General features: G+C 35.3%; 1 protein-coding gene across 8 annotated transcripts in view; it reads right to left on the bottom strand.

Annotated features, from left to right (window-relative positions):
- Positions 1 to 4,132: 4,132 nt before the first annotated feature.
- Positions 4,133 to 25,161, bottom strand: part of LOC124950717 (semaphorin-2A) — a 304,525-nt gene continuing 283,496 nt past the window's right edge. For 7 of the 8 annotated variants that reach the window (XM_047497873.1, XM_047497874.1, XM_047497871.1 and 4 more), the window contains 8 exons: positions 15,981 to 16,043; positions 14,915 to 15,022; positions 14,262 to 14,532; positions 7,855 to 8,085; positions 7,145 to 7,558; positions 5,790 to 6,066; positions 4,852 to 5,299; positions 4,133 to 4,521 (listed from right to left, as the gene is read on the bottom strand). In XM_047497873.1, the coding sequence (XP_047353829.1) occupies positions 4,447 to 4,521; positions 4,852 to 5,299; positions 5,790 to 6,066; positions 7,145 to 7,558; positions 7,855 to 8,085; positions 14,262 to 14,532; positions 14,915 to 15,022; positions 15,981 to 16,043 (1,887 nt within the window). In that variant the 3' untranslated portion in view covers positions 4,133 to 4,446. Of the gene's footprint in view, positions 4,541 to 4,851; positions 5,300 to 5,789; positions 6,067 to 7,144; positions 7,559 to 7,854; positions 8,086 to 14,261; positions 14,533 to 14,914; positions 15,023 to 15,980; positions 16,044 to 25,161 lie in introns of all 8 variants that reach the window. The other variant, XM_047497872.1, reaches the window with a different exon arrangement.

Genomic DNA, 25,161 nt, shown 5'->3' with positions numbered 1-25,161 from the left:
AGGATTATATCATGAAATTTGTTCGCGCAATCGATACGTATTTATTTCGAACGTTCTCGCGAAAAGAATTCTTGTTCTTAGCATAACTTGTGTTTATTCTTTATTTTCGTCCTTCCTACAAACGGCGATCGTCTTTTCTCTTTCTTTCTCTCTCTCTCTCTCTCTCTCTCTCTCTCTCTCTCTCTCTCTCTCTCGCTTTCCCCTGTCACTCCTCTTAACGATACGGTATCTCGATTATCTTACAAATAATATATCTAACAATTTTAGGTTCATCTTAGATTGCTTTCCTTGATCACTCCTCCGACGACTCTCATTGAGAGAATTCACCCAGTACGACCGTCGAATCCTTTTGACGCTATATGAATGAGAAAGCACGGGCAAGCAAATCTTTTTTTCTCCATTTTTGTTTTTCCATCCTCTTTTTCTCGTCCAGAGGTAAAAGCCGACAAGTCGCAAAGGGTGGGTTCTCTCTCTTTACCCTAAAGATCATATACCTTACTATTTTTATCGATAATATTACGTTTGCTTATTTATTTATTTATTTATTTACTTTTTTTTTCTTCTTCTTCTTCTTTCATTACTCTTTTATAACTTTCTTTTAGACGTACGATAGTTAGGTTTTTCTTTTTTTCTGTTATTCATCTTTCTCTCTCTCTCTCTCTCTCTCTCTCTCTCTCATTCTCCCTCTCTCTCTCTCTCACACACACACACACATACATTCGTCTCTCTCTTTCTCTCATACACACACGCACACACACATCAGTGTATCGATCGATCCACGACGTCACGATATAGTTAATATGTATATCCACACGTATTTCTCAACACATTCGCATGACTCTCATTCTGATTTTTTTATTTTTTTTATTTTTTTTTTTTTTCATTCACAGCCAACGAAAGAGTTCTCGTCGAATTTTCATTATTGTTGTTATTGTTGTTGATGTATTTCTTTTCTTTTTCTTTTTTTTATCGTCAGAAGAATTTTTTTAACATTTCAAGCATCTCGAAGAGAATTATATCGATCAGTCGATCAATCGTGGCAAGATCCGTTCGTCTTCGTTGGCCTGACATTCTCTCTCTCTCTCTCTCTCTCTCTCTCTCTCTCTCTCTCTATCTCTTTTTCCCTCTCACTCTCTCCCTGTTTTTCTCACTTTCTCATATTCACTTCGTAGAATTACTCTTAAATCTTAAGTCATAATACTATTCAATACTTATTGAAGCTCATAATAAGTACATACTTCGAGGATTAGATTATCAATTATTGTATTTAATTCTTACGATCTTACGATTTTCGTACACTTTTTAGAGTGTACATTCGTTCATAAACATGTATTCTCGATCTCTCTCTCTTTTTCTCTTTCGCAAAATTTTCTAAACGACGATCCTCGAACGATTCATCGATATATGATTCTTTATCATATTCGATATTCATACGACGAGGCTGATAGGTACAAAAGGTAAGTCATCGAATCTGAATGACAGTGTTTCGATGACATCTGTACAAGGAATTAAAATATATATATATATATATATATATATATATATATATATACACATATATATATATATATATATATATATGTATATATGTGTGTATATGAATAAAAAAAGAATAGGAAAATGATTACGACAATGATTGAAAACGCACATTTGATCTATCGTCTCTATCCTTCTCTAAATGATTATGAAAACACATACAAAAAAAAAGAAAAAGAAAAAAAAAGAATATACAACAATTATCGTTCTTTCTTATCATCGGAAATACAAATTTTCATTTTTTATATATATGTATATATATATATATGTAGGAACCTCCATGTAGAAGTGGGAATTAAATAATGACTTCTTTTTTACGAAAAATTGAAATTTATAGAAGAGAAAGGTGTCATGACCTCCCTGTTATATCAACCATTTTTACCCATTTCAATCGTCCTCGATTTAAAAAAAAAATAAAAAAAAAAGAAAGAAAAAAAAAATGAATAGAAAACAAGAAAACCTTTTAGATTTTGCATGTGATGACTTACAAAATATCTAGGTCACGATGTAATCTAATCAGAGATAAAACATTTCTAAGTTCTATTATATGTTCTCATAAAACTGTATTCCATCCATTATGATATTAATATAAAAGATATTCTCGAGACGATCAATCGTAGACTCGAAATTTTTACAGCGTTGCGATCGTTGAAACGAATTTACATATAAAAAAAAAAATCTTTCTTCCGTTTTTAAGAATATATAAAAACAAAGTTGAAAGAAAAAGTGAGAATTAAAAATTAAAAATAAAAGATGTGAAAAATAAAAAAAAAAAAAAAAAAACAAAAAAAGAAAAAAAAGGAAATGAAACAAGGAAAAAAATAACAAAAGGCAAAGGAAACAAAATAAGGCAAGAGAGAGAAAATTTTAATTACGAAGCAAAGAGCGTCCCGTATTCTATGTCGTAAAATCTACATTTTATTATTTGTATTGTTGTTGTTACTGTTGTTACTGTTGTTGTTATTGTTGTTGTTGTTGTTGTTGTTGTTGTTGTTATTTAAAACCTACGTAAAATGTTTGCATCCGCGATTCGTAAATTTTTTCTATATGTACAAATACTTACGCGTACGCGACATATTCATTTTCTTTTTATTTTTTTTTATTTTTTTTTTTTCAAGTATGGAGCTTACTTGGAACAAGAAGGGAGGAAGGGGCTTCGAGCTCAAGGGAAAGGATTGAGTAGAAAGAAGGCAGCCGAAAAAGCTCCTCTCAACTAATAGGGAGCTTTTCCTCGCGCTTAGAGAGACCGAACGAACTCGCTTTTAGCACCGTGACGATAAGAACGCGCGTGGACCACTTTATCTTTCTCTCTCTCTCTCTCCTCTCTCTCTCTCTCTTTCTCTCTCTCTCTCTCTCTCTCTCTCTCTCTCTCTTTCTGTCTGTCTTTCTTATTTCTCACTTGTGAACGAGAATGAAAAGGCAAAGCAGGTAGGCAACGTAGAAAGAGAAAAGAATAAAGAAATTGTTTTGCGATCATAAATAAAATATAAGAGCGTACATTTTGCAAAAATTCAATGAACAATTAACTATTATTTTTTAATGAAATTCTTTTTCTTTTTATTTCTTTCTTTTTTTGTCAGTTGTCCTTTTCTTCCGTATCACAGATTTAATAATGATTTTTTTGAAAAAAGAAAAAAAAATTCTCTTTACTACTTGGTCTTACTTCCCAGACATCTTTATGAGAGAGAGAGAGAGAGAGAGAGAGAGAGAGAGAGAGAGAGAGAGAAAGAGAGAGAGAGAGAGGGAAAGGAAGAAAAAGAGTGAGAAAAAGAGAGAAATAGAGAGAGAGAGAGAGAGAGAGAGAGAAAAAGAAAGAGAGAGAGAGAGAGAGAGAGAGATAGGGAGAAAAAAATCTTTCTATCTAATCCAATCCAAATCGTCGAGGCGCGAGCTCTCGCGTCCGTCCGTGCATATTTTTTCCAGAATGCATATATATTTTATCATATATATATATATATATATATATATATATATATATATATATATATAATATGTTTAATACGTACACGCGTGTCCCTCTCCATTTTCCTTATATAATTGCTCCATGTACGTATATCTATGTTTGTGTGTACATGTGGTACGTGTGTATCTATTTACAGCGAAGCGATTACAAAAATTGTCGCGAAGGAACGAGATATTTATTACTGCCTACCGATCGTCGCGAAATATTTCATTCACGAGTGATTCGCGAATATATACTTATATATATATATATATATATATATATATATATATATATATATATATATATGTATGTATGTACATACAAGCGATCGCAATTGCGAAACGAGAGGGAGAAAAAATCGTGAGGACTATAGGCACATAATAATACTAATAATAATAATAATGATAATGATAATGATAATAATAATAATAATAATAATAATAATAATAATAATAATAATAATAGTAATAATAATAATAATAATAATAATAGTGGTAATGATATAAAAAAATTATTATAAAAATAAAAATAAAACAATAAGAGACTTTACGATTTTTCGAGTTCATTCGAAGAAGATAGAAAAAGAGAAAGAAATAAAGTAAAGAGATTCATTATCTCTCTCTTACTCTCCCTCTCTTTTCTCTTTTTCTCTCTCTCTCTCTCTCTCTTTCTCTTTCTCCCTCTTTACTCTCCCTCCCTTTTCTCTTCTTATTGCGTTTCGGATTTTAATCGTTCGATAACTGAGTATCCTCGTTCGGACTAAGGAACTCGAGAAATCGAAGATTTCCGAGGATCAGTAGCAAGCTAAGAGCGATACTACGGATGCTGGTGTTGTTGGTGTTGGTGCTGCCACTGCCTCTCGTCCCCGTGTTCGTCGCTGGACCAACGCGACCCTCTCGTGTCATCGTCAGAGCGCTCTGATATTCGTAATCTTGGCTCGATGTGTGTTCCAACGAACGGTTCTATCAGACCAAGGGAGTGCCATATACTTCGTTTGTATGGAGATTCTGATTGCTATCGTTCTGGCACGAAACGCATTGCTGAAACAGGGAAAGAAAACTAGCCGATCCTCAAGAGAGATTGTTTCTTCGTTTTACGAGGCTAACTTGAGAAAAATCGTTCGTATGATTTTTTTTCTCTCTCTCTTTCTCTCTCTCTCTCTCTCTCTCTCTCTCTCTCTTTTTTTTCTTTTCATATTACAAAAGAGTACGGAAACCCGATTCATTTAGTTCATAGTTTTATTTATGAGAAAAATCGATTACTTTATATATATATATATATGTTTTTTTCGTTTCTTTTCTTTTTCAACATAAAATAATAACGAAACTTCGTTTCAATTAATTAAAATATCATAAAAGTAAAAGACTTACCGCTTGTCTCCGTTCCCAACTCTTCATCGCAGATTTGTATTTTTCGAATTCGTGACACCAATTCGAATAAATCTTTTGATAATCATTAGACTTAGCCGGTGCTGAACATCTGTGAGCGTCCACGGTAATATTGTAAGAGCAAAGAAGTGCACCACCGAGCCAGCAATCGTATCTGCCGGCATCCTGTTCGTTCACGCCAACGATAACCAATCCTTTTTCCGAAGTTTCAATGAACTTGTCACCACCGACACCGTATTTGTAAGCTATCTGATATCGGCCCTTTTCTTTACTGTAGTGATACCATCTGACCTCCTGATTTGCTAAAACCTCTGGCATTTTCACGAAACAACCGAGATGAACCGATTGACCCCACGTCACTACGAGCTTTCGTTTACCCACGCTACTATCGCATACGTCTGCCGTGCTATTCGATACGTCTTGGAGTAATCTGAGAAGAACAGATAAAAAAAATATATATATTTATATATACAAAAAAAAAAAAAAAAAAAAAGAAAAAAAAAAAATAAATAAATAAATAAATAATAAGGAAGAAGAGAAGAAAAAAATCTTTCTTCGACTCGTGACATTTCCAAGTGAGAAACTCTTTAGAATAATCTAACTCTAAATATATTAAAAAAAAAAAAAAAAAAAAAAAAAAAAAAAAAAAAAAAAAAAAAAAAATTGAGTCTATGCTAAAAAATTTTAATTAATTCGAATAAGTTTGTCAGCTAGTCGACTCTATTCGAAATAAAACAAATAATAAGAATAACATATACTTCAATAAAAATTCCCAATTAAAAATGATTCTTGATTCGATGTAAGTATGCATGTAAGTAACTATTACGCCAGAATCATCGAACGGTTGAATAGTTTTAGAGTGCTTAGAGAAATTTCGTGTGCTCTCGATGCTTGGACAGAAATTCAATTAAGGAACATACCCTGGCTCGTATGGCTTGCAGGTATTGCTGTCTTTGTCCCAACCGCAATAGGGATCGTGAACGCAGCGCAAGCAGTTGTCGTATCGGCGTGTACACATTACAAGATCGATCTGCTTTATTCGATGATCCGATGCGACGTAGAGTGCCTTGTGCTCCTTAGAAATTTCCATCGCCTGAATCGGTTCTCCAGGCGTGACGTCAAACACGTCCAAGAGGATCGACTGAGACTCGCCGTTGTTGTCGATCCATTGGACGACCTTATGAACGCGGCCATCACCTGTAACAGGCGTGTCAAATCCTTATTAGAATTTCGCTCCAATAACGAAACCATAAACGTCTAATTAGAACTTTTTAATAGATCATAAATTCGCTATATAATATAATATTATTATATATAATAATAATAATAATAATAATAATAATTGAATATTATCTAAAATTTTTATCGAACAATTTTAATTATTTTAAATTATGCCAATAATAACTTTTTATGTCAATCTATATTTTCGAGAAGGGAACGATTAATAATTAAGGTAAAACAAAATGAATGAAATAACAACCGTACGAGAAAAACAACGAGAGCTTATAATCTCGTTTGCTTCGATAAATAAAAAGTCATATATTTAATCCCGCAAAAGTTAATTATTTTCATACGACCGTATCTCCGACAAATGACATACTTTTATCGTGCAACCGTTAATACCATAACTACACGCAACTAACGAGACGCGTCAAAGCTTCGGCCGGTTTATTAGATAATGAAATTTGTACGAGATCCAGAGATAATCGTTGATAAGAACATACGAGAGGCTTAGAATTCTCTTGAACTACATCTATTAATACTCTTTCGTGATCGTTTTAATAAAGAAAAAAAAAAAAAAAAAGAAAAAAGAAAAAAGAACAAACAAACAAAAATGAGTAAGTAAATTTCATTTTTATAAATTCAAACATATCGTAAATGGCCTTTCAGATCTAATCGTAAAGCGTAGAACATAATTAAAAAAAAAAAAAAAAAAAATAAAAAAAATAAAAAAAAAAAAAAAAAAGAATAAAAAAAAAAAATGATAGTTTATATTGGAAACAATAGCTTTTCTTAGCGTTAATAATTTCATGAGAAAAATGTTCATTCCTCTTATTTCTCCCTCTTTGCTTCTCGATTAGGTTTCTTCTTTTTCTCTTTGAGATAAAACGAGAATCTTCTCGCTTCATCGGAATATCGATAAAATGAGGGAAAAAAAGAGGTACAAGAGGGAGAGAAAAAGAGAGAGAGAAAGAGAGAGAGAGAGAGAGAGAGAAAGAGGGAGAGAAAAGAGCTGCTTTCTTTTACTACGTAAGATGAGAGGAAAAGCACTCACTGGATCCAGCGTAGTAGACCGTGTAATCCAAATCAATGCCGACAAAGTCGATACGAAGTTTATCGACAACGAGTCGTGTGAGCATGACGTCACGTTTGTAAAAGACCGGCTTCTCGTTCTCGTGCGAGATCGCAGAGTCCATCAATGGATGAGATCTTATAAAATTGAGGACGGTATCCGGTAAAGATTCTGTGTCGTTCACACACTGTCCCGGACGTGGTTCTGGTACTTTATTTGATAGTACAGGCAACCATGCGCTGCTACTCGTTGCTTGTTCTTTAAATTTCCCACGGAAAGCTTCTTGGATCGAGTCGATGTGGAAGGAACAGATTGCTGAACCCATCAATCCGTTTGTCGAAGTTGTAAAAGTTCCATAAAAGTGTGTGTCGTCGCCTGGTACTTTGTAAATGCTCTCTGAAATTATAGTAAAAAAATTTTCATCATTCGATTTTATTTTGAAGTGAATGAAAAGTATTTTTTCTCTCTTCTTCTTTTTTTTTTTTTTTTTTTTTAATTATATTATATTAATCGAAATAAAAAATGTTCTTAATATTTTTGAATTTTAACAAAATTTACGAGAGATTCGATAATTCGAACGAATTTTAATATCTATTACGAAATATCGGATAAAGACGAAACTTTGATTAATTTTTATTCTAGAATTATTTGATAAGTAGAATATGGAAAAATTTAATTAACAGGTAGCTTACGTATTTCGTTGAAGTAGAAGGGAAATTCGCCGGGTATTGAGCAATTCAGTCTGGCTTTCAGATACGTCACCCAATTCTGAGAGAGTATCTTTTTGCCGCCGGTGTCTCTCTTGCAAACTCTGGCCACGCGAGAGTACACGCTTTTACCGCAATTTATGTACTCAACAGCGGTCTCGCGGAAAAAGAAGAACACGTAACTACCAATGTCGTACGATCCAACGAAGTTTGGTTCTGAAAAATACAAATATAAAACAATTAAATTAAGAACTTAACATATAGATATATATATTATAATAAAACAGAAACATTGTTTGAGAAAAAAAAAGAAAAGAAAAGAAAAGAAAAGAAAAGAGTAAGCAAAAAAAGAAAGATCTTTAACGAAGCAACGAATTTTATGTCGTCTTTTTATACGCCGTTGTCTTCATTGCTTTAACCCGTAAACTTGTCGGAAGGGAGAAAAAGAAAGAAAGAAAGAAAAAAAAAACAAAAAAACAAAAAAAGGAAAGAGAGAGAGAGAGAGAGAGAGAGAGAGAGAAAGTAAAAGAGGTAAAATTATGGTTCGACAGAGACCCGTTCGTTCGTTCGTTCGTTCGTTCGTTCGTTCGGTAGTTGGGAAATTCTAGAAGAGTATATATGTGAGCGTGAAAACTGTAAAATGGACGTCCCAAGGATTCTAGCAAGTCGTGGGTTAACTTAACACGAGAAACGAGAGAGCTTTTTTCCACCATGGTGAGAAAAAACCGTAGAAGAGAAAGAGAAAGATAAAGAGAGTGAACGACTTTTGTAGTTTTCATTTAGCACTGGTCGGATCTTCGGGCAGCGGCTTAACGAAAGTTTAATGAGCATCCACTTGTCGTTTTACGATCCACAATCGTAAAACCGTTTAACGGTTCACTCGTTACGAGCATCGGAGTGCTAATAATTCCTTGAATTCAGAAGCTCGGCCAAAAATCGAAACCCAACGTTGCTCCAGCACATTCTAACAAAAATGTATGTATTCGTGGGAGAGTCGACATTTAAAAAATGTAAAGCCTCACATTCATTCGCTCGGAAGATAATCTCTACCGTCCGTTTCTCGTAGAATTATATTTTCGTTAAAATTATCTCTTCTGTCTCTTTCGATCATCTGGAAATGAAGGCTGAAAATGGAATTTCGAGTTCGGTGTACACAGCCGGTAGAAAAGGATGAGAAGAGAGAAATACAGAAAAAGAGAGAGAGAGAGAGAGAGAGAGAGAGAGAGAGAGACGAAACTTGTAAACTTTATGAAACCTGTCCCTCGGGTGATTTCATTATTCCTCTTCTCCGTACGAAATCGAGAGCAACGTTCTCACAGAAAATGCTTTTCTCTCTTTCCGTATCGCTATAACAACTGTTTCCATTCGCAACGGAATAGATACGACACTAGTCAGACGCGAATCCTACCGATGAAAACAGAACAAACGTTTCTCTTTCAGTGATTCGTACTTTTCTTTTATCCTCTTTCTCTATCTATTCTCAAAAAAACATTTTGCACCTTCGATACATCAAACTTCCGGCATCGAGGCGTGTCAGACAATCGATTTAATCGCTGAACTGTAAGAGAGATTGCGCCATCCCACCAACTTTCTCTCTCTCTCTCTCTCTCTCTCTCTCTCTCTTACACAACACTTCGTTCTCGTTTCACGTCGCTTAATGTAAAACCGAGGGAATGAGCAAAAGAATGGCAGAGAAAAGAGAGAGAGAGAGAGGGGGGGGGGAGGGAGGGAGGGAAGGTTTGTATCAGGACGAAGAGCGATTTAAACGCAGAAAAATTCCATCCACCCCATCCAGAACCCGTCATTTTCCTCCGCCGACGAGCACGCGTTTATTTTGCATAAAGCAGGCGTTTGCCTTCGATAAACAAGCACGAGGTGTACTATGTGCACAAAGCGAATAATTAATTCGTCCGGAGAGTACCTTTTTCTATCGGTATATTGTCCTCCTTGTGTTGAAAATATTTCACATTTTCTTTAAAGATGCTAGATCCTTTAATTACTATTTTACAGATTATTAACATTCTTTCGTAAATAATATAATAAGCGAATATATTTCACAAGTTGAATATTGGATAAACAATTGCAAAGCATTAACGAAGGAAAGCTCATTATCTTTATATATAAATATATAAATATATATATATATATATACACACATACACGCGCGCACCCACACACACTTCGTTCATCAGCACTGAAGAGGGGCAGCCATCTTGTGCTTAAATAATTTGCATAATTTCGATCATAAAAAGGAACAAAATACATAGTTTTATATATATATATATATATATATATATATATATATATACCGGCCAAAGTGCATCGACCTTAAATCTTAACGAGCACCATAGAATAGGTTTAACTAAACTAGTTTGAAAGTGCAAGAAGGAGAGAGAGAGAGAGAGAGAGAGAGAGAGAGAGAGAGAGAGAGAAAGAAAGAGAGAGAAGCAAACGTACGAGTATAATATCCACGAAGGAGGAAGTAGTCACGCGACATCGTCGAAAGCTCGTTTCGCATGCGCAAGGACGCGTGAAAGTGGACGCTCGTCGGTCAGTTATTCAGAGCTTGTTAAGGGCTCTCGTGACGTTCTCTCTCTTTATCGTATCCCTTCGGTCCTTCTTCTCTCTTTCTCTCTCTCTTTCTCTATCTATCTCTGTCGCTTTTGCTCTCTTGCTCTCACTTCGCTGATCATATATCCATTTCAACTTTGTATCGTTCGTCAACTAATTCGAGGAACTTTTCGAAAAGCAAAGACAATGGATGCACCATTGCGAATTTCTCTTCGTGACATGTTTCGATTTTGCTCGAATTGCTAACAAGTTAATTAATAACAAAATGATTCATCGGTATAACTACTCTTCATGCTAAAACTTATTTAGAAACGATTCTCTAAGTGTTAGTATATTACAGGAACGAATATTACCATATGATGAATGATTTGAAACGAACTAGAGCGTGATAATATTAGTTATTACTAACAAAAGGGGCACTAACTAATGTCTAAAAATTTGCAACTCTATTTGTATGATAAAATTCAATAGAGAATATATATATATATATATATATATATATATATATATATATACATATATCGGGCTATATCTATGTATCGTTAACAATGCAAATACAATAAACAATGAACTCGTTCTATTGTAACATATGATAATATACTACAATTAATTTACTACTAGTAAACCACCAATTGAACCTTGCAAATGATCAATCGATCTGTGAGTAAATATCCCAAACGGACTGTTCTCCATTAGACATGAGATAGGCGTACAGAGAGAGATACTATCATCAATTGCTAATACATAGATCGTTGATTAGATTATATATCTTATCAAATTATTTATAACGAATCGTTAAATGTATATGTCTATGTATATTTAGTTTATATACATCTATATGAGTATCTAGCGTTAGTGAACAAAAAATTATTCATGAAAATTGTTTATAACAAATTATTTATAAAAAAATTTATCAAACGCATATATGTATATATGGATTATTTAGGGTTAGTTGAAAAAAAGATTAATTATAAAAATTTTCTTATAAAATATTGTTTATAACAAATTGTTATTTGTTATTAAAAATATGATCAAATGATAGTGGAAAGTGTAAGCTTTAATGTGGTTTTTATTTCAAATTTCTACGACCTTTAATACCGAAGATATTCCAATTTAAAAAACAAATAATTTCGGTAATATATTGGCCTATATGATTTCATTGATAAATTCAGATTAACACACTGATCTATATAAATTCTTGGAATTTACGCGAGCCGCTCAGCTGACTAGCGTAAATACTTTTTTCGTTTATAGTACTACGAACATATGTTATTATCGAATTATGAATGACAATCTTTCGAAGGCGATAACTTTGGAACGAAAAGTCGTAGAGGGTTGAAAGAAATGTTGTTTTAAAGGGAAAAATGTCCTCTTTTTAATCGCGCGTTCGAATATTATCGATATAATAGAATCGATCTCGTCGATATCGATTCGTTAAAACGTATCTCATATATAACATAGCTACGACTGAATTTTTTTTGAAAAATAAATCTTTGCCATATCAAAATCAAATTTAACTGGAGTGATATTAATGATATATTAATTTGCATAAATACAAACAAACAAAACTACGTGAACCATCGGTCGAGAACATATCGAATGATCAGGTAAATGAAATTAAACAACGAGCTTAGTCGACACCTTCGTAGACCGAAAATAAAGCGAGATACCAACGTAATTCCTTCATTAAAGTCAGGGGGAAAGTTATTACGTCAGGGAATATCCGCGCAAATTTTCTCTTGTTGCCATAGACACGTAAATACATAGACATATACAAGGAGAGAAGAGGGAAGAGGGTAGAGAATTTCGAAGACGCGAATTCATTCGTCTCGAGATCTCTCCTTCCTTTCCTTCCTTCCCCCTCTCTCCTTCTCCCTCTCTTTCTCTCTCTCTCTCTCTCTCTCTCTCTCTCTCTCTCTCTCTCTTACTCTTACTCTTGCATTTAATCAACGCCTCTGCTAATAGACAAACTCGATGCGGAGAATGGCTCTTGATAGCGAGCGAGGAGTCTGCGTAGGGTAGGAAAGTGAAAGAGTGAGAGAGTGAGAGGGGTAAAAGGGGCCGTCCTCAAATTAAACGACGAAACAAATGGCTAATCATGCATCCCGTGGGGGGTGCCACGAAAGATACAAAGTGGAGTCGCACCATTCACCTTTCACCCCTTACGCTCGACGATTCGAGGCTGTCGGGTCGAGAAGAGGTCGAGTAGTGGCACGTTTCGCTTACGGGAAAAACAGAGATAGAAAGAGAGGAAGAGAGGAAGAGAGAGAGAGAGAGAGAGAGAGAGAGAGAGAGAGGGGGAAAGAGAAGGAAGAAGAAGAGTACCCTCTTGAGAAATATAAGGCAACTACTTTCACGCTAGTATTTCCAACAACCACTACCTGGGCAATGCTCGACATCCCTTGCTACTATTTTGCGCGCGCGCGCGCGCGTGAGAGAGAGAGAGAGAGAGAAGGTACGATACATTTTGTGAAATCAGAGTAAGCTTGACGTTAATTAATTGAAGAAGTAAGTATACTCGTTACTTCAATTCTTTCTAATAATATTTTTTTGAATGTCGAATAGAATTTTTTTAATGGATTAAGATATTCTAATATCAACAAGATTATTAATTAAAGTAACATTATCGCGTCATTTAAACATCGTATGATCGATAGAATAAAAGTTAGCATATACAAACTCTTCCGTTCCCTCCACCGCCCTTTACAGAGATATAAAAAAGAAAAAAAAAAAAAATAGGAAGAACAAAATACATAGAAAACAATGAAGTTAAGAGACAAAAAGGGACGCAAAAATTGTAGCCGTTTAGTTGGCAAAGGGCTATATAAAGAAGAGTGTTATTTTGTTACCACCTACTTTCCTTTCTTTCACTCATACTCTCTCACACACACACACACACACACACATATACACACATACATTCGATAATTCACTCGAAGATTTTCAAAGCATCCCTGCGTAAGTAACGTCTCACCCTCTCGTACTATCGGTCTCGGTCTTTTCGTGTGCTACTATTCGAAGAGGCTGTCGCGAGTTGTTCAGGAGGAAGCTACCATCGGCCTTGGGAAATGGAAAGACAGGGTAGTGCAGCGAAGGAAAAGGGGAAAAGCTTCCCAACACGCGAGGGGCTTTACGCCGCGATCGTTTAAGCCCCGAAAACGTGTCCCTCGAAATACGAAAGGCTTTCGCTACTTCAAAGTACTCCGTCGCTCTTCCGGCCTTGTCTACTTATTCTCTCTCTCTCTCTCTCTCTCCCTCTCTCCCTCTTGTTCTTCGAGTAAACTCACCCCGAACTTCGAGCTTTTTAGACGACGTTCACCATTTCATTCTATCTCTATCTCTCTTCTCTCTCGAGCCTGTCAAAACTCCGTTCTAAGTCTAATGGAAATTTCATTGTCGCGAATGCACCTAGTAATTGTAGGCTCTCCGTCTCTAACTTACGTCCTTTGTGTCAATATTAGAAGGAACGAAGAACGGAGAGGGAGGGTTGGCGCTTAGCCTCCTCTTTCACTCTTGGATTATTCTTAGTTGGCAAAGTACTCTCGCAATGGATAACTATTATGGAAAGGAAGGGAATGCACTTTTGAACGTTTTCCGATAATAATTATCTACGATATTAGCCGTTTTACGATCGATCTTTGTAACTGGATTTTATCCGATAATCTTCCATCGTTCTTTGAAATTTTTTCTTTTTATAATAACGCTAATAATAATGAAACTATAATAAAATAAAATATAAATCGAATCTTTATATATATATATATATATATATATATATAAATAAAATTATTATTATATATATAAATAAAAAATGTACTCACTATCGAGCCATTTGGAGTCATACTTGAGGGTCCTCTTGAAGCTAAAAGCTTTTCGGCCGGTCGTCAAATTGTAAAGATCCGTACGAAAGATGACTGTGTCGGCTTTCGTGAATTCGGCGTTTGTGCCGGAATAAAGGGCCGGCAAATCACCAGGATTGCCCTTTTCTACCCACACTGCCGTCGAATTATCAGCAGGATCGTAAGGACACTTTGCTATACCCATCCCAACGCCGGGAACGAACTCGTGTCGTGGTAAATGCGTTAGATTGCTCTGCAAACGAAAACGGAAATTGAATTCGATGGGATGTAACAGACAGAATGCATATTATAATATTCTATTAGCCATTTTGTAATTATGTATATCCGTTGGGTGTAATATACTACCTAATGAATGTAGATTGGAATGGGCATAATGCGATACGTCGCCATTGTATACCCAATGGAAACAGAAATTTCTATTATTACGTTAATTAGATGTTGCGTTTAGAAAATAGAATATTTCATGGTTTTTTCCTTTCTTTTTTTTTTTTTTTTTTTTTCTTTTTTTTGAAATTTGTTTCATCTTAAAATCAATTATATTGATAGATTCGCGATAATTTGGAAGCAAATACGAGAAACTATAAATACCGGTATATAGGAGGAACTGTACTCACATAAATCACCCAATCCTTTGGAGAGTGTGCGTTTGTGCCGCACATGTAGAGTCGATTGCCATCTCCCATCGGTTGTATCACTCTTATGTGGTTACGACAGTCGAAATGCTGAAAAGTAAAGGGAAAGAAGGAAATTGAATTTTTCGTCGAACGACAGAAACGAGGGCCGCACGGAAAAGGGACTTCAAATATGTTGCTGATTCTTTCGTTTTTGTATTTCGCGCGAGATGAGAGCTATCCGAAAAATTTTATTCAAGGATAAAGAGAGAAATAAGTAAATAAAAGAAAAGAAAAGAAAAGAAAAGACTACAGCTATATATTTTCTTTTTCTTTTTTTCTTTTTTTTTTTTTTTTTTTTACATTCACACCAAGATATATATATATATATACATCTTTCTTTCTCTCTCTTTCTCTTTTTCGCGAGAATCACGCGGTCGATCACGTCGGGCGCGTATTTCGCAGCCAATCGGTACGGAAAATAAATTGGCTTTGTCGTCACGTACGGAATATTTGCGTGGACCTTACACCTCGGCTATGCATACACGATGAATATAAATGAAGCTCAGCTAAGCGTCCGCCTTCGATGTTATAAAGGAGAAAGAGAGAGAGAGAGAGAGAGAGAGAGAGAGAGAAGTGCACCTCTGTGATATGCGAACGATTTAGGAATGAAAAACACGATCGACCAAGAAAAATCTTACCTTTCTTTTTTTTTACTCTTTATTGTTGAATATATTTCTCTTTCTTTTTCTTTCTCCCTCTCCTTTCCCCCCCCCTCTCTTCCTCTTTCCATTTAAACGTACTTGATATGAAATGATATGAAAAAAAAAAAAAAAAACGTACTTGAAATGTTACGAGAAATATGATTAAATTTATTCTCACTTCATATACCTGACGTTAATGAAAAAACCCAAGAAAATATTAAATTAAATAAATAAATTAAATAGTCAATAATAAATGAATCCTTTTAATTCTATCAAATTGAAATAAAATTTTTTTTTTGTCATTCGAATTAATGATTCAGATTGATTTAGAAAATAAATGGATATTTTAATTCGATAAATCTTACCTCGGATTTACCCTTTGAAACACAATTAGCGACATTACTTGGTTCCAGATTTAGAGCATCCCTCTGTAACAGAAAATAAGAGAAAAGGATTTAATACATTAAAGATATAAAATAAAATTACTATAAAAATATATGATATATATTAGATACGTATATAGATTATCGTAATTTCTAATTTTTTTTCTTTTTTTGTTTCTTTCATTCATTTTCATACACATACATTATATAAATGTTTGAGAAGTTCGTCTCATCTTTCTCCCTGTTATATATAACAGTAGTAGCACACCTTCCAAAGGGTTTCACAATCCTTTTTTCTTTTGTCACCAAGCTCAAAAAGCTCAAGCTTACAACTTCGAAGAAGGAGACAAGAAGAGTGCATTCTTCACATTTTGTTGGTGCAAACAAGTGGATGCTCTCACGTTAGATAACTACCATCTCTGTGTTACATATCTTAGTATATATATATGGATCGTAGTGAAATAAGGTCAACGCTAGTAATAAAAATTCGTACATTCGTCTCTTTATCTTTCTCTTTCTCTCTTGTTATTTTTTTGTGTTATTAATTATTAAAATTATTAAACAACAATTTTTTTATTATATTTATCGTAATTATTAAAAAAAAAAAAAATATATATATATATATATATATATATATAAAATAAAGAGAGAACTATTGTTTCTACGATCGAGCAAACACAATGTAGAACATTTTCGAACATCTCTCGGTGAGCCATTGTTACACTTCCCAGCCCATAACCGCCTCGGACACCTTCTTCCTGACACACAAAGCATTTCGTGTCGGTGACCAGGTCGCGGCTACGATTCGGAACAGGAAGTGGTTCGTTTGCACGGTCAATCGTCCGAAACGCGTTAGCCTTAACGATCGATCTCCTGCGGACGTCGCGTGCCACTCCCGTGCACTCTGTCACGAGCAGAAACGCCGGCGATCCTTGAAATTGTACCCCTTGTACCCTCTATACACTCCTCCTCCTCCTCCTCCTCCTCCTTCATTCAAAGGCTCGACCCAAAAACGACCAAAAGACGAAGAGACTGGAAAGCAAGTTGACCGCTGACTTTGACGTACATCCTCTGCTTTCTTTCTTTTCTTTTTTTTTTTTATTATTTTTCTTTTTTTCCTTTTCGTTCTTGTTTTATTTAATGCTCGAATTCTAGACACAAGAGATATCCTCGTATAATTAAAAAATTAAAGTAAATATTATTTCTAGAATAATATGAAATATTATTATGACTCTGAACAAATGCGTGATATCATTGTTATTAGAATTAATTACAGTGATATATAAAAATTATGATAAATCGTGATCTTGTGTTAAATTATCTGTACCGATTTTTTAAATTAAAAATAAAAACAAAGATAAAGTTAGAGAGAGAGAGAGAGAGAGAGAGAGAGAGAAGGAAGAAAAAAGAAGGAAAAAACCCAGAACATGACATTTTTTTTTTTTACGTTCTTATCGAGATTCGTATATTCCGTGATCTCGAAGTAAAGCTATTTCGTAGCATATAGCTTTCCAGTAGAAGTTGGTGCAAAACGTTATGCCGCGCCGGGCACGTTAATAATAACTGTCGCAGGGGATTTCGACGAGTCTCGTAGTTAAGATAATCTTCTTAAGGAAACTACGTACTCGGTGACTACAATTACTCTTGAAATACCGCCGCGTACGGAGCAGCGAGTCGAACGGAGCTTTCGTTACCGGGAAACGTGCAATATAACGTCAAGCAAAAGAAAGAGCCAGTAGAGAAAGAGAGAAAATGAGAGAGAGAATCGTCTCCCTTGCTTTCTCTTTCACCGTTTTTCTCTCTCTCTCTCTCTCTCTCTCTCTCTTAAACCTTCCTAAACCATTTTCCTGTTGCAAAACGACGAACACAAAGTAGTATAGCATTACAGTTACGCCTTACGTTTCTCCTATCGAATCTCATCCCTCACCTTCTCCCTTTACCATCTATACGTTTATTTCCATGGAACTTAGCAGTGAGACTTAACGAAATTAGTTCCTTTGAACTATCTCAACATCGTTTCGAGTATTCGAATTTACATCTTAAATACTCAATCCGTTACTTAACTATTTTAGCAATTTGAGAAATTCATTCAGAAAGAAATTAATCAATAACAATCTTTAGTTACTTATTCGTTCGAAAAGAGAAAAAGATAAATAATCGTAATAGTACAATGTACTAATTTCATTCGGTTAGTTATCAATCTCTTTGTAAATGGTAGAGTTGTATGCGTGGTTGTATTACGTGTGCGTGTCCTTTACGCGTGTACGTTGGATAGATACGCATTACGCGTTAAGTACAACGCGTAGCTGCATTAAGAGCTTGCCGACACTACTATTCCCTTCTATCTTCTCGTACAGATAGAAGCCGGTAATTAAAAGCAGAGAACCATCTCTCCATGCGCGTTACCTGTAAGCCTCCTCTCTACGTGTGGCTTCCCTCGTTATACTAATCATTGCTATCCCCCGTTTGTGAGTTAGAGATGTAGATAGTTCGGAACGAGGGATATGATGACGAGGACAAGGATCAACCGAGGATGTTAACGCTAGAAATGGCCGTGGCATGCGTTGCCTATGTGGAAAACCAGATGCTTTTCCATCTAACGACTTTAGCTTACTACGGGCAGTTACAACGACTAATACCATAACGTAAAAGCTCGTTATGTCGTTTCCTAAAAATGAAAGAAAACTCGTAAACGAGATCTACGTTTCTTGATTTTACGATCGTTTCAAACGAAATAATAAATGATTTTTAAAGTGAACTTGCTCGAATAAAATTTATTTCTTTCTGATTGATTTTTTACCGTATTCTATTGGTTTTTGTTTCTTTTTATAATATTATTCGTTAAAAATCAATTAAATAAATTCTCAATAAATTTCAGATCAATCTTAAAAATCGTTCCGGATAGTAACAAGACTTACGAAAACTGACCGGTTAATATGCAAGCATAGACGAATTTTACTCGTTCATAAGTATTGCACGGAACGTGTAAGAGAGAGAGAGAGAGAGAGAGAGAGAAAGAAAAACAGAGGAGGAAGAGAGATTTCATAGAAAGATTGCTTGATGGAATAGTAATACAAGCAAAAGTAAAAGCAGCAACGTCTTCGTTTCTGATTTCGATAGAAACGACGATGGCAAGAAGGGTAAAGTGGTAGAGTATGAGATAGAAAAGGAGGGATAGAGAAGGGGCAGGGAGGGAGAGTAGATAGGTAGGTAGATAGGTAGAAAGGAGAAGGCAAATCCGCGGAAACTGAATTCCCTGAGAGTTTAGGATAGGGCACCCGTCGCCGCGAGGACGGGAAGATATTTCTGTTTAATAGTCGACGTACCGTGCCGGTAATGGAAGTCGAGGCGTTTGCATGCCGGGAGGCACGCCGGGGCCGTAAAGTTAATGGCATCGTATGCGACACGATAAAATGATGCACCGCGTTTCACCGACAATATTATTGCTGGTACCTGTGCGCGTCTTACAATCCACTCTCGTCACCTCTTTATTTCTTCCTTTATCTTCATCTATCTATCCTACCATCGAGAATCTATCATTGATATAATTTATTTAAAAATTCAACAATTATTATTATTATTATTATTATTATTATTATTGTTATTATTGTTATTATTGAATGATTATTGTTATATAAATCGTTATTGGAATTAATTATTGGTAAATCATTCGTTGATATTAATTATTAGAAATCACCATTCAATTTCATTATTTAGAAATAATTATTGAAAGTCATTATCAATGAAATTACGTTTTCTCGTTGTATACACATATTTACGTAGAACTAACGAATATGGTATATATAAATTACAAAATCCTTAACGCGATTGCCCTCATAATGATATACCAAACCCCAGTCGTCTGTTACGAGGAGAACCGAAGGAAAAGAGGTAGTGCAGTCTTTAATCACAAACGATTTAGAATTAAGATCCCTTTTACTTCGTTCCGCGAGATCGTTAGCAAGGTTCTTTTTATTAGAAAAGGTAAAATCACCTTGGGAACGATGCGAAGAGGATTGGAAGCAACGATAGAGGGTACGAGTTAACAGTTCACTCTTTTCGTCGTTTCTTCGGCTTTTTCTTTTTTCTTTCTCTTTCTTTTTTTCTTTATATACTTTGCCGTGTTATTCATTTTATCGAGCATCGAATACTTAATTAAAATAAAGAAAAACTTCCTTTACCGTTTACGTTATTATTTTTGTTTGAATTTTGTCAATCAGATAGTTCTTGAGCGACGAAACGACGAAAGAAAAAAAAAAAGAAAAAAGAAAAAAGAAAAAAGAAACAGAATAAATTGTTAGAAACGCTTCATTATCATAATCGAAAAAGTAGAAAACGATAAAAAGTATAAAGTTGAATGTAATAATCCAATATCGGAGTTGTCTTGCGAAGCAAAATTTGACTTCTCTTTCGCAGCCGGTAGGTGAAGTTAGAAGTTAGGGAGGAGAGAAGGTAGAGTGCAAGAAAGGCGGCCTGATTACGGTTAGCAAGCGTCGTCGGCATCAGTGCCATCCTCTGGCAGTGGCAAGAGCACCGGGCGTCCACGTGTAATCACTACTCCAACAGCACCGTGTCCCACTTCAGACGAGCTCGGATGCTTTATGCTCGTCGTCTCTGGATCAGTTGAGTTCTCTCTCTCTCTCTCTCTCTCTCTATCTATCTATCTCTACCTCTATCTATCTCTTTACTCCGCCGGTCTCCATTCGGTCTATTCAAGGGGTTGTAAGGCAGCAAGACGGGCAGAGGGTGGCTTTAGACTTTCGGCATCCGGGCCGGGTTGATTAAGCTCCTGGTAGAGGTGATGATGTTGCGAGGAGAGAGAGAGAGAGAGAGAGAGAGAGAGCTCAGGGGTTGTCATCTCGTCGTTAGTTTCTACCAAATTCGTTCTTCTTCTTTCTCTTTCTTTGGTCTTCTCTTTATCTCTCTTTCTCTTGACAGTACCCTCTTGGTATGTTTAATCATCAGCGTCGTTACAACTATGAAGGAGAGGACGCGTTCCAGAAATTTCTCCACGTGTTCTCTACTCACGAGAAGAGCCTTAGGTACCAAATAGTAGCTCTCTTATCTTCTATCGTTCTATCTTCAATGATGAACGTAGAGAGAGAGAGAGAGAGAGAGAGAGAGAGAGGGAGAGAGAAGAAAGAAGAGGAGATACTCTCCATTTGAAAATCTCTTTTTTTTTTGTCCCAACCAGACGTGATTGTTAGAAGAGAGAGAGAGAGAGAGAAAAAACAGACAGGCAGACAGACAGGCAGACAGACAGAGAAAGAGAGACAGAGAGAGAGAGGGGGAGGTAGAAAAAGAGATTTTAAAAGATTAAAAAAATAAACGTGACAGTCCTATATGTATACATATGTATACATATATATATATACTTACATAGCGCCCGTACAATTTACTGTGTTAAAATATTGAAGAAAGGAAAAAAAAAATAAGGTCATCCCAAGGGTATCGACACCCCCTAACCGCCGGCAGTCGAAAATTCTAACGGTACCTGTGAGATGGTTTTGAAATATTCACGAATCGCAAAGGGCACCCACTGCGGTTCTTTTTATCTCATGAAATAGTTAAGCTCGAGAGGCATCCCACAACGATAGATAGGACTGACTTTTCCTCTTTCTCTTTCCCTCTTTTATTTCTCATCCGTCTCAATCAACGTTCCATGTGTTTTTCCTTTTTTCTTTTTTTTTTTCCATTAAAATATAAAAAAATAATTAATGATATAATATAATGGAATATAATGGAAGTAATTGATCTAAATAATTATCGATTTGATTAAAAATAATAATAAATAATTATTCGCAATTCTTTTCTCTCTTCATTTCTATCTAATATCAAAGACCATTAGATTATTTCAATAATACAATAATTACAATATTCAAATTGTAACTTATAACAAAATGATTATAACAAATTAAAATAGCATTTCTACAAGGGGGAAAAAAAAAATCCTTAATCTCTGTCTGGTCTGACGATGGGTTGGTGATAGTGAAAATGCCAGTTTGGTAAGCATAAAATTTTCGCAAACGGGCCCGACGTTTCTGGTAGAACGAAAAGTGCCTTTCGCTGTCGATCGACGCCGTAAGTCACTTTTTCCTAATGGAACCCGTCGCACCCCATCCTTTCCCCTTTCTCTTCTTGTTCGTCTATCATGTACCTATATATGTATATATATATATATATATATATATATATATATATACATCTGAATGTATGTGTGTGTATATGAGAAAGAGAGAAGAAGTACGTTTTGTTCGGGATTCAATCTGCATTCGCTATTGATTCCAATCCGATATGGTGGATTTCAATTTTTGTGATTTACTCCTTACAACGTAGTCGTAGCTCGTCGTCCTCGTGGAAAAGAGCCATTTGTTCTCTCTCTTTCTCTCTCTCTTCTTCTCTCTCTCTCTCTCTCTCTCTCTCTCCTTCTTTTTCTCTCTTATTCTTTTACCCTCGACTGTCTCGTCGATGCGTCAACGTCCATCGATCAAAGATACTCCTACTGTCCACGAACGCTATTGGTCGTCGCTGTGTCGTCTGTTCAACGATCTCGTCATTTCACTCTTCTCTTTCTCTCCTCTGTCTGTTCATTTCTTTTTTCTTTCTCTTCCTTTTCTCGTATATCCGGAAATGCAGATACTATAACAATGTCTCTCGATATCAATGACGTTGTTTCTTTTATCGCATTTTATACAGACAGCTATGAGTTTCTTTTCTGTTTTTGTTTCTTTCTTTTTTTGTTTTGTTTTGTTTTGTTTTGTTTTGTTTCATTCATAAGATCGATGCTGTCTTCGGTCCAGACGGATCGTTTCTGTATATCTATATATTCGTCTTTTCTCCTTTACAATTTTCCTTTGCGAAACAATCGGATTCGTTCAATGAGAAAAGTCATTCGTATCAATTATCGAGAGCCAATGAACGCGAAGTTTTAGTAACGACCAAAGTTTCACGAAACGAAGGAAGACTTCTTCTTCTTCTTCTTCTTCTTCTTCTTCTTCTTCTTCTCTTCATTTTCTTCCCTCTTCTCTTCTATATTTCTTATCTCGTCTTTGGGAAGATAACAAATCGTCGATTTGATTTCTGCAATAACAGTATCGCACGGTATGTGAGCTTTGCTAAATTTTCTGGAAATCATTTCAACCCAACTTGTATTATATCACGCGTTAACTCTGCGGAAAGTCGTAATTGAGTCGTGAGAAATTGGAATTTATGAAACACGAGAGAGAGAGAGAGAGAGAGAGGGAGGGGGAGAGAGATGGAGAAAGGAAAAGCATATTACTTTTCGTTTGATCGATAGACGAGAGATACTTACTCTTAGTTCTCGCTTTGATTATTAAAACCAAATACTTCAAGATCGAAAGGTTGAAAGTTTGGAACGAGCTCTCTCGATTTATCGAACGATTTATTGAGCTAATTGGAACGTAACTTTGTAAGTTGTAACTTATTAACTGCTCTCATTAATTTACGAATTTTCTTTAACGACCATACGACCACACGATCAGAACATAATTATGTGACACTTACGCAGTCGTAGTAAATACGAATGTTCACTTAGACTAGTTCGAATAAATGTTAATTAGAAAGTTAATAAAAATACTTAAATTATCGAAAAATCATTATCTTTACGTATTTCTTAGAAATGCGATTATATATTGCACCGCATCCGCGGTTCAAATAAGAAAAAGAAAGAAAGAAAGAAAGAAAAAAAAAAGAAAAAAAAGAAGAAGAAGAAGAAGAAGAGATACGAGGAATAGAAGATGATATCGAATACCGATAAATGCAATCGATGCGAGCGTACGTTTCTTCCAAACGATGTCTGCGATCAGGTTGACCGTAGCCAGAGACTAAAATATTAAAACACTATGGACGATTCTTTTCCCTCGAATATCCTTTTCCAAGAAGAACCTGCGTACCTCAAACGATATCATTGACCGTTCCATAAAGCACACACGTGCATCATATATTCATCATTGAACTCTAAGATTACTCAATTTACGTAAACGTTTTTTTTTCTTTTTTCTTTTTTTTTCTATCTTATATAACCATCTTATAAGTAAATCGTACATTTTATTTTTCTTTTTTACAAATACAAATTTGTTTAAATATTTTTTATGATCGGTTAAAAAATAGTAATGAAAAAAGAGAAAATCATATGTAGTAATAAGTATAAAATTTTGTATAACAATTTGATGATCGTTAGAACGTTTATAATAATCTTATGTAATCAAAAAAAAAAAAAAAACGAGGAAAAAGGATCGTTGATTAAAAAGGGTCTATATCGTACGGTTGACGATAGACGTCAAGGGCACCAATCTCGTTTACCCTTTTCTCTCTCTCTCTTTCGTGGTTTTAAGCGACGTCGACAAGTACGAACGGACGAACGTCGAAAAGGAGAAAGGGTGAGGAAGGAAAGGATGATGGCGGAGAGGTTGTATGGCTATTTAAACACTTTCGCCATAAATTCGCGCGAAAGAGTCCTCGAGTCTCGTTCGCGCCACGCGATACTCGAATCTCCGTCTCTTTTCCTTTATCCCACCTCTCTTTTCCTTCTCCCTCTCACGTTCTCGGTCGTACCTTTTCCACCGATTCAAGTCTCGTTAGCAAGAACAAAGCTGCTCCGACTTCGAGTCTACGAATTTTAAGAGAGAGAGAGAGAGAGAGAGAGAAATAGAGAGAGAAAGAGAAAGATAAAAGTAGAAGTGCATGAATTAATTTAAACCTTCTAACTTTTTGATTGTTAATAGGCTAATAAATAAAAATTTTTATTATAATTAAAATTAATTACAATTGTTTGCTTACTTACGCGCGTGTATACGTGCGTGAATTTATTGGCTACAAATCAAAACTGTATTTCAAAAAAAGGAATGAATTAAATATTAAAAAAAGACGGGAAATAATAAATGGAATAAAATGAGAAAAAGACGGATGAAGTTAGAGAGGGAGAAAGAGAGAGAGAGAAAGAGAGAGAGAGAGAGAGAGAGAGAGAGAGAGAGAGAGAGTTTCCAAGGGTCTATAAGAGTTTTGTAAGTTAGAAGAGAAGCCGGAGAAGGTACGATGCGAATAATGGGCCGATAAACACGAGTCACTGCGGTAATTAAAAAGTTAAGCTATAAAGTAGCGATGATAGAAGAAGGAAGAGAAGATGTTAGTGGTGGGATACGAA

Source organism: Vespa velutina, chromosome 7 (assembly GCF_912470025.1).
Source record: "Vespa velutina chromosome 7, iVesVel2.1, whole genome shotgun sequence".
In the NCBI taxonomy this organism is placed as follows: Eukaryota; Metazoa; Arthropoda; class Insecta; order Hymenoptera; family Vespidae; genus Vespa; species Vespa velutina.
The sequence above is the reverse complement of the archived record's forward strand: the minus strand, read 5'-3'. Positions and strand labels throughout refer to the sequence as shown.